At 40.1% G+C, this 10804-nt stretch overlaps 1 protein-coding gene across 1 annotated transcript in view; it reads left to right on the forward strand.

The window, feature by feature from the left end:
- trim62.1 (tripartite motif containing 62, tandem duplicate 1) overlaps nt 1-6650 on the forward strand; it is a 50807-nt gene extending 44157 nt beyond the window's left edge. The window contains exon 6 of the mRNA XM_042506726.2: nt 1626-6650. Coding sequence (XP_042362660.1) covers nt 1626-2176 — 551 coding nt within the window. The 3' untranslated portion in view covers nt 2177-6650. The remainder of the gene's footprint in view (nt 1-1625) is intronic.
- The last annotated feature ends 4154 nt before the right edge of the window (nt 6651-10804 follow it).

Genomic DNA, 10804 nt, shown 5'->3' on the forward strand with positions numbered 1-10804 from the left:
GATAATAATAATAATAATAATAATACATTTTATTTATAGATCGCTTTTCACAATGCTCAAAGATGCTTTACAGGGAGAAAAACAAAGTCAATTAAAATCAGTTAAACATACTGAAAATAAAAAGATCAATAAAAGCATGACAGACAGGCATGAAATGTAGGTAAACCAAACATTAACATCTCGAAGGGGTTCAGGGAGATAAACAGATGTGCGCGGTATGATAACCATCAATGTTCATACCATGGCATATTTTTTTTATTTATACTGTTGCAACCATAGTCGGGCATTTCACGGAAAGCTTCCATTTTATTAAAGGTATCAATCCACAAATATCTGGTGTGGCTGTGTTTTGAGCTTATTTACTGTTTCTACATTGACTGATCACTTCCCAGCCTGTCTGTGAGCGTGCTGTTTCACTACAGGCAGATTCCCCTCGCTCGCTTTGGTGAGCGGGAAAATCAATGAATCAATACATAAGAACACTGTTTATTTCTTCCCATGGGGCCAACATGAAAACACTTTTGGTTCAGTAAATTTCTACTGTTAGTCAGTGCTGTGAGGGCAGGTTCGTGCTGCTGACAGACAACTGAGACTTTTACGGAAGACATAGTCGGCGTGGGTTGGATGACAGGACAATTGGGCGCTGCTCAGAACTGGCTTAGGTCCCTCTTCCAGTGGGGATTCCCACTAAGGCGTATATCATGTAATTTTAACATCCCTGTTTCAATTATGGCTGGATATCACTGCTGCATGTCATCTCCAATTGCTAGCACCTCACTTTTCCTGTCTCTAACATCAAAGCTGTTAGGTAAAGGCAAAATGCTAAGACAAAAAAATCCAAAAAAAAAAAGGGAAAAAAGCAATTTCTCAGTGCTTCAAGCATCACAAATGAAATGTTAATGGATTCCACTATGTTACTGGGATTTCACAATAAAAGCTGAACTTGAGCAGTACAGCTCTGGTGGAGCTGAGAGGACAGCTGACTGACAGCAACATTCATTGGACAAAAGTAGTTTAGGGCAGGTGACCTCGATGAGGAGTATACAGAAAGAAAGCAGCATATTTATTCATTGATTTTTATTGTCCACAGTATTTTGCGTGGATTGATAGATTTAAAAAATTTGAAGAGAATCTGTTCTGTGAGTCAGACAAGTGATGAATGTCAAAAACACTTTGTGTGTGTGAAAGAGGAGACGTACTGGAAATACTAAAACTATTTTCAGCGGCCTCCTGGTCAAAACAACATTCTCAGATACTGTTTTTAATCCACTGTCTGTGATACAATCTTGTTGTCACATTTCAGAGGACAGATCATAACCTTGACCCCCTTCCTCTCCTATAAAGTGCCGGAGCAGCCTGGATGCATTCACTCACTGCCTCAGCATTAAACTGTTCACACAGCATCTGCAACAATAATGAAAAATGAGGCGCTGACAATGACACTGCAGTCCTCGCTTTTCAGTTTGGCCAGGCTGAGTCATAACATATTGATGTGTTTGTTTTGTTGTTTTTCTGCTTACTTATATCCATGACGCCGACTTTTTTCCCTCCACTGTGTTAAATCTAAAAGTGAAATAAATGCTGACTCTTTGTGTTCGAACTGTCTGCTCCTTTTTCTTCTTCAGTGCCAGCAGCTTTGACCCTCGACCCCATCACAGCCCACCAAAGACTGATCCTCTCAGACGACTGCACAATTGTAGCCTACGGGAATCTTCATCCGCAGCCCCTTCAGGACTCCCCGCGGCGCTTTGACGTGGAGGTGTCTGTTCTGGGCGCGGAGGGCTTCATGTCAGGTGTCCACTACTGGGAGGTGATGGTGTCGGAGAAGACCCAGTGGATGATCGGTGTGGCACACGAGACAGTCAGCCGCAAGGGCAGCATCCAGATCCAGCCCAGCCGTGGCTTCTACTGCATCGTTATGCACGACGGCAACCAGTACAGCGCCTGCACCGAGCCGTGGACCCGCCTCAACGTAAAGAGCAAGCTGGAGAAAGTGGGGGTGTACCTGGACTACCACAAAGGTCTGCTCATCTTCTACAATGCAGACGACATGTCCTGGCTCTACACCTACCGGGAGAAATTCCCCGCCAAGGTCTTTCCTTACTTCAGCCCGGGCCAGAGCCACGCCAACGGCAAGAACGTGCAGCCGTTGCGAATCAACACTGTACGCCTTTAAGAGCTGCACACATCTGTGTTCGCGATTGTCCTGACAGACACAGGTCTTGCGTAGGTTTAAAAAAATGTTCAAGAAATCAATTTAAAACAGTGTTTAATAGGGTGTTTGAAATGTTTATTTCAGTTACAGTTCAGTTTAAAGTTGTGCTTGATGTTGCTCTTCAAACCTGCGCTGTTATTTTTGTGTGACTTGAAACGACCGTACGATAATGGCCTGCACTTGAGCCTCATTCCACATCCTGAATTGAAATGATGACACTAAATGGAGACAGAGGGACCCCCGGGCTCCTCTGGGGTCTGTTGGCAGTGATGTAAAAAAAAAAAAAGTGATTCCCGGGCCCACCTTGCACACTCCCAAGGGGCAACGTCGTTGTCTTTATCAAGCTACAGGCTTGTCAGACTTGATATCTCCTCTCTGTCCAGGCAAGAGGACACTGAAGACTGGTCACTTGTCGTCTCTGTGCTGTACAGTTGGCTTAGCTTTGTGTGTGGAATGTGATCGACAGCACTCGGCTCTTTTTTTTCGGCTTTTGTTTGGCCCGCAGTCCACCTTGAACTTGTCAAGTCTGTTTGCACTTTTAACTTCTGTCTGAGACCATGATCTCGGTTCCTCCTGCAGCTCACATCGGCCCTGTTTGCACCTCATAATTACATCTGTCCTTTGTGATCGGACCACAAGTGGACAGCTCTAAGTGCACGTGTGAATGCACCACACGCATCCCCAGCATGTCTACAGATCTGATCGCTCACGCTGCATTCTGGGGCAGTCTGGGCCAAATGTGGCCGCCTACTCAGCTGACGTCCTTGCTTATCGTGTACCTCAAAACTGTCTGTCAGTGCAGTTACACAGATAAAGAGCTGAAGAGTCATCTTCAGAGTCACTCTTTCCTGTTTTATACTGTCCATACTCTTCACCCAGCAAAGGGTCAGTTCATCATCTGTGCAGTGAGCACAAGCTTACAGCAGCAGCAGATGTTACTGAAACAGCTCGACTCTTGAACCTGATAATAATAGATAGCTAGCATTAGTCCCGTAATGCTAATAGTTAGCCCTGTCGCTAGGGCTGGGTATCAGTAATCAATACGTTTAAGATATCATCGGAAACAAAAAAACTTGGTACAAAGTGGTATTAAAACATCTCCAGTCAAATGATCAATCCTTTTTACAGACTTAAACAGCTTTCCGCAGGTGAAGAGCTCACACTCAGCTGCAGCTTCAATTTCTTTGGTCACCACACATCAAAACCTAAATTCAACAATATATCAATGTCTAACAACACTGGTGGCCAGCTGGGTAGTTTTAAAAGGATAAAATAAAGAGATGTTGGGTCAGTTGATCAGGTGCCATAAAGTGAATGTTGTTTCTCTCTTTCTCTCTCTCTCAAATTCAAATCCAAAGTTGCTTTGCAAAACATAGTATTGCCAAGTATTACATGTTTCACAAATATAAACATTTTAACATTACATAATGCTATATCAATGAAATATAAACAGTAGTATATTGTCTCTATCTCCTGATTGAAGCTAATAACAGCCCAAGCTATTACTGAAAATTTTATGTTTTTTGGGGAGTTTTTCCTTTGTCGATGTGAGGGTCTAAGGACAGAGGGATGTTGTCTGCTGTAAGGCCCTCTGACGCAAACTGTGATTTGTGATAAAGGGCTTCGTAAATAAAATTGGCTTGATTTGACTTGACCCCCTCTAACGAATGAAGAACTCCATTGATATCAGTATCGCTTCAAAAGCATTGGTATCGTAGTTTTCTAAATATTACCTGGCAGGCTCTTCACGACTGTCCCCAGCATGGAGCTCCCAGCACTCCCGCAGATGTTGTCTTCTAGTTGCGCTCGTCTCATTATCATTACAGAGAGAGAGAAAGAAAGAGAGACTTGCTATTAACAAGATCTACTCATTTTAAAAGGTAAATGCTGAATGTGTGCACAGGGTTTCCCACACATTCATTGATTTGTGGCACACTGGAACAATGTACGCATCCGCCACCACATACCGATATATATTGTCCAGTGTCTCTCTCTCTCTTTCTCTCTCTCAAATTCAAATTCAAATCAGCATGGCATGAATGTTTGTCACATTGTTGCCAAAGCATAACAGATTATTTAATTATTACACACATTACAGTAATATATTTTATTTTATTTATTTTCTCTCTCTCTCTCTCTCTCTTGCTCAAAGAGACAACTTTCTGGTGGAGCAGAAGACCACCAAGAGCAGTAAGAATGAGACTTCACTTTTGATAATTTACATATTTTTTGTATTGTCCATCCTTTTTTCCATCATACTTTAGATAAAAGCTGCTGCATTCCCATCAGAAACATGCACACCGCAGGTCAGCGCAGGGTCTGACCTGTTTAACAGCAAGCAGAGCAAAGTTGGCTTTCACTCACATCCGCAGCTGCTGCTCCTCTAATCCATTGATCTAATGTAACCAGCTTGAACAATCCTACCAAAAGTTGATTGTAATGAAGACTTGAGTGTGATTATTAAATAATCTGTTCCTCAATTATGCACTCTGAGATGCAAACTGCTGCTGAAGTGAAACAAAAGAAAAGCTTTTTCTTGCACTGTGCTTACAGTCTTTGCTGAGCCCAAATACCTAAAATCTTTTTTTGGGGGGAAACATCGGTTCTTATAGCACAATTAATCTCCCGCTATGTTAAAAACAACAAAGTATTATCAGAAGTGATCACCCGAGACATGTGTGGAGATGCATCCTAATGCGAGGCGTGCACAGACAGCTGTCAGCTTGTGATCGGTTCACCCAAGACGCTTGATAATACCAGGTGCAAACAGGCTCATCCATGTGTGTCTGCTCAGTCTTTATCATTGTTAGGAAAGCTTGTTCTGTGTGTACCAGTGATTATCCACATCACCTAAAACAAACTACAGGAATCAAAAAGTAATTCATACGCTGCCGTCCGTATCCACTGCCCAGTCCTACCCACAGTGTGGTGATAAAGTCTGTCCGGAGGCGGAAGTTGTCCAGAAATATGCTGCTACTGATGGAGTAAGGACTTGCATGTTTGTATATAAATTATCACTGGTTAAAAGAAATAAGTCGCTCATTGTGCCGTTGGCTCGTGTTGAGGTTTCCACTCCAAAATCACAATCAGCATACATTATACATGTACCAGTGGGTGTTTTTTGTCCACTACAGTGTTGAATTTGAGCACATTTCTGCCCTCAGTCATGTTTGATCATTTTATCTTCAAATCAAAAGAATATTATATCGTGCTGTTTGAGTAAAAGCTCCTCAGATGAGAAAATCTAAAAGGTTAAAGATGAATCATTGCTCAAAAAGACACCAAGAATTTGCTTTTATTTGAAGTCGTATCATTTATGTCCATGAGGCCTAGCTGGAAAATGGCAGTTATCAAGGAAAATGGTGAATGGCGCTAATTGTGCTATTCCTAGGACTGGCATTCTCAAGGCGGTTACATCATGACAAAATCATTGATAATTCCCCTGAGGCTCACCCATGTTTATTTCTTTGCCCCGCGTGCCTCAAGTGCTCTTGTTAATCATCAGTTGTACACAAGTCCTGCAGGATCCGCTCTAAGAGGCTCTGGTCACTCAGCCAAGTCCAGCATACTGAGAGATGCGTCTGTGGGTGGGTGGGCATGTGCTCGAGTGTGTTTGCACGGCCTGGTTCAGCTATAATTTTAAATCCAGCTTTGGTTGTGCTTGATAAAGCCCATCTGGCCCTCTGAGCACACCCATGCAGCAGCCAGAAGTGATTATCGGGTAGAACTTTGGTATATCTACAGCAGCAAAACAACAAAAAAAAAAACTTCCTTTGTCACTGTACATCTTTGCATTTGTGTGTGTGTGTGCGTGCGTGTGTGTGTATATGTGTGTGTGTGTTGTCTGTGTTGTCCATGTAAAAGAAAATTGGGGCAGTGCCCTTGTTTTTGTAGGATGTTATTCCGGTATGTGCAGTATGATGCAAACTGGGGTCAAATGGTGAGCATCTGCAGATTATTTTTGGAATTTGTTTTAACTCGTGCAGATCCGCAGGAGCCTGTTTCATGGAGAAACAAGGAGAGGAGACCTTTGTAGCTGAATAAAACTAAAGACAATCAGGATAACACTCATTTTACTTCTCTCTGATGGAGACTGTATTTATTGTCCTTGAGTAGTAAACACCAACAAACGCTTATATTTAACCCCAGTTTGCTGTGCTGCTGACTTCAGTGGAGTCTGCTTCATTACAGACTTTCAGTACGAATATTAAGAAGGAGATTATTGTAAGGTGGTAACTGGTGGAGGTGATAACGCTAATTGTTAAAATGATTTATGATAATAACTTTGACACTTTTAATGATTATAATGATGATTGTGTCTTTTGTCGATGGCCGCTGTGCACCCATCATTGTGTGAACACACTCGAGTGTGCTTTAGCTGCAGCTGAGGTTTGTGGGAAATGTTTTAATGTACAATAAATCACTGCGAAAATCAGTCAGTGTCTTTTTCTTCATCCTGTTTTAGATGTGTGCACCAACACAGAGGAGCATAATTATGAGTTTTGGGGGTTTTCTTTTTTATTTTTTCTATTTAAAAACCCATATATATATATATATATATATATATATATATATATATATATATATATATATATATATATATATATATATATATATATATATATATATATATATATATAATTATTATAAATGATTCAATTATTATAATTTTTTTTTTTTTTTTATGTGTGGGCCTTTCTTTTTCTTTTTTTCTGCATTAGGTAGTTTCAGTACTTAAAAGTACATTTTCCTGTTAATTCTTACTTTTACTTCAGTAACAATTTAAGTGCAGAACTTTTACTTGTAACAGATATTAGTACTTTCTCAATCCTTCTTCCACCACTGCATTGACAAAGCGAGCTAGAAAGCTACTTTTTGCTTCATAAAAAACAAGGGGTCGGGAGTTTACATGCTTAAAGGGTCACAGGCTAAAATGCCCAGTGTCAATTTGCTATTATACTTCTTGTGTAATGTTTTCAAATAGAGAACATGATGCATCACATAACTACGACAGCAAGAAAATCAACAGTTGAAATCAAACCCCTCAGAAGGAAACATATGTGGGAGGAAGACGAATCCTCTTTGAAATGTAGGAAGGCTTTGCCTCTGCTTGTAAATACCTGCTCTGGTTCAGGAAGAGTTTTCGTGCCAGACGTTTTAGTTGAAATGTGCCAAACTCTCAGCCCTGCTAAGCCATCCAGCTGGGAGATGGGAGGTTGTGCACCCTTTTTATTACTGTTCCCTATTTTGGCATAGGCTGAGGCCCAGACATGTGACATTATGAATAACAAGATGTCTGCATGGGTTCAGTGTTCCCTCACTGCGGGTGAGCCGCCGCTTTCAATAGCTCCTCTTCATTTGCCATCTGTGACGCATTTGAATGACTGGTTGTTAAACTGGTGGGAATAAATTATTATACAGTTTGAAATCATGATGGAAAGTTAAGATCTGAGTCATGCACTGCGTCAAAAACCCAGAAAGTTTTTGGGTTTTTTTTTTTGTAACTTTGTACCCTGCTGCTTTATCATTTCACACTCTGAAGTTGAGCTGTGTTGCATCATGATTACAGCTGTTCCACAGCAAACTGTGCAGTTTGAAGCCGAGTGCAGTTTATTCACAGCGGACCCCCAGGACAAGTGGCTTCATATCCTCAGCTTTTATTTGAGCTGCTTTTCTCCTCTTACTCCTGTGATTGAGACATTTATAACCGAGGAGAAGGTGTCCATCCTGTAATAGACATTTTTACCTGAGGGGAAAGTGTCCATTAAAAAGTCACTGAGCTCTCCTTTGAGAGACCCGTATCTGATTCCAATGTGATGTAGCCCTCCTGAGGCAGGAGTGTAAGGTTTTTAATCTTGTAAGTGATGGGAAAAGCAGAAATGAAGGCTCACTATTGCTATCACTTACAGTTATAGAACAAGAACTGCAGCTATAACGCTTATGGCACAAACCACTAGATCAATCATCCCTATTATTATACATGGTTTAGGAATATGTATCAGGTTAAACATTGCTCTGGGTTAATGGTTATATCAAAATACTAAAAACAAGCAGGTATTATAGTGCTGAAATATTTAGGAATATGTATTAGGTTAAACATTGCTCTGGGTTAACGATTATACCAAAACAATGAAAACAAACAGGTATTATGGTGCTGAAATACTTAGGAATATGTATTAGGTTAAACATTGCTCTGGGTTAATGGTTATACCAAAACAATGAAAACAAACAGGTATTATGGTGCTGAAATAATTAGTTGATTCATTTATCAGTTGAGGGATTAATCTCCAACTGTTTTGGTAATTTGTATAAATAATTCAGCAAAACCTGTCCTGGTTCCAGCTTGTCGGTTTTCTGCTTTTCTTTCTTTTATATCATTGAAAATAAGATATAATACGATTTTGGACTGTTGGTTGGAGAGTCTGATGATATTTTGTCAGACTAAACAATGTTTGGATTTAAAGATTGATTAAAAATAAAGATAGTTGAAGCTTCACACTCTCTAGTATCCTGGAGGGTGTACAACAGGCATATCCAAAGTTCAGCAGATCGATTATGAAAGGCCCGGGGCTTGTCTTCCAAAGTGTTGCCCACCATATTGGATAATCATAAAGTTCACTTTGCATTTTTTTCTGTTAACCTCAAGATTGCAGGACTTTCATACAGCTGGAAGACATGCACCAAGCAGGAACTATGTGAGCAGAGTTAAAGTGTTTTCATAAAATCAGGGCAAACAAGCACACAAGCAGTTACCTAGCAGCAGTAATTTTCTGCTAGGTAGCAGACGTGGCTACAGCAAAGAAGCGTGAAGTCAACAGCAAGAGCCGCTGTTTCCAGGAGCGCTGGAAAGTTGAAATACTTTTCACCGAGAGATTTAACAGTTGTATTGTCTCAATTGTGTGCGATTTTCTTTTTTTTTATAACCCATATAATGCAAGAAACAGCTGGCCCTCAGGTATTTTCACGTTATCTAATCTGGCCACCATTCAGCAAAGTTTGGACACTCCTGATGTACTGTATAGCCGTGATGATGGAGTTATCAGATTCCACAGAAAAAAAGTCCAAACTTTGACATAATGACTGTATGGAGATATATTTGTCTCAATATTATTTGTGTGAATAACTGATATTAATGTGTAATCTTTAAATACACAACACCTTCCACAAATACAAATTTTTGTACACTCACAAAACTTTTATTTTGCAAATATAAACGCATCTGCAAATACAAAAACAAATTCAACAACAACAAAATCTGGGAAAATATTTTTGCTATTTTACAAATAAATGAATTGGTAAATATCCTTCTGACATATACAACTTTTGAACAGATCTTTGTGAATCCAGTTTTTATTTGTAATCTATGCTGGCAGATTTGCATATTTATGCACACTAAACCTTTTTTTTTATTTTTTGAATTTGTGTATTTGCAGGTATGTTTTATATTTGTAGAACCTTTTTTTAGTTGACTTTTTCTTGTATTTGTCTGTGTGTTTTATATATTAAAGTGTTTTATTTAACATATTACACATTTAAGATTGTCAAACTGATTGCACAAATAATAAGACAAATTTATCTCCATACACCAAGGACATTGCATCTTTGACTTGCTTTAGTAGTCCGTTTTAACCTACAGCATTAGCCTTTTTGTTTTGAGCACTATAGAGACATTATTAAATGAATATTAGGCTACCTCTAAAAACTTGTGCTGTGCAATTTAAAACTCTCTGAAATGATTCATCTGTCTGGGAGCAGTTAAAATACTTAAGGGTGTTCTAGCAATAAAACTAAACATCATACAGCTTCTCAATATTTTTAATGCCATTCCTATAATTAAGACATCAAAAAATAGATATCCCCAAAGACACAAAACCATTGCACTCATTAACCCTCTGTCTGTCTGAAGCAATAATTTGCTTTTGGATACATCTGGGCTTTAACAGTATCTTCATTTGTCCAAAAATAGCACTGCAGTCAGGAACGTGGCCCTCTCCTTTAATCTTGCCACAGTGTGCGCTGTGGTTTGAGTATCTGTCTGCACAGGTCTCTGCTCTTTGAAAGAGGAGGTGTTCACTCAGCCCTGAGGCTCCGTCTGAGGCAAGACAACCCAAAAAATGCCTGCCTTTGTTTCCTGAATCCGCTTCATCCTTCTCCTGTTACCTCCCAAAGCTCATCTATCAAACATTTTAGGAGCTTGAAGGTCTCGGGTGTTAGTCGCTCTGAGTTGTACCGGAGTGCCCTCTGGCGTTGACTCCTGTGTCCCTGCTCACCTTTGGACCACAACACAAGACAGCTAAAGGCTTGACGGGTCCTGCATGTGAGTACGAGACAGCCGTGAGTTTGTGCAGTTACATCTCTTTGTATGATTTTACAGAAGCAGTGAGATCTTAAAGGAGAAGACTGCCACTCGTGTCGGTCTGTTAAATGTACCGTGACAAAAGCCACAGCCAGCAGACGCTTAGCTTTGGTTAAATTAGCATTTAGTCTTCCTCCACAGATAATAGCATCCACCCTACAGCACCTCCAAAATTCATCAGTTATCACGTTACGTCTCGTTTGTTTCAATCACTCATAAACGGAAGTTAATGA

The sequence above is a fragment of the Plectropomus leopardus genome, chromosome 2 (genome assembly GCF_026936395.1).
Source record: "Plectropomus leopardus strain MGB_pleo_1.0 chromosome 2, ASM2693639v1, whole genome shotgun sequence".
Taxonomy (NCBI): Eukaryota; Metazoa; Chordata; class Actinopteri; order Perciformes; family Serranidae; genus Plectropomus; species Plectropomus leopardus.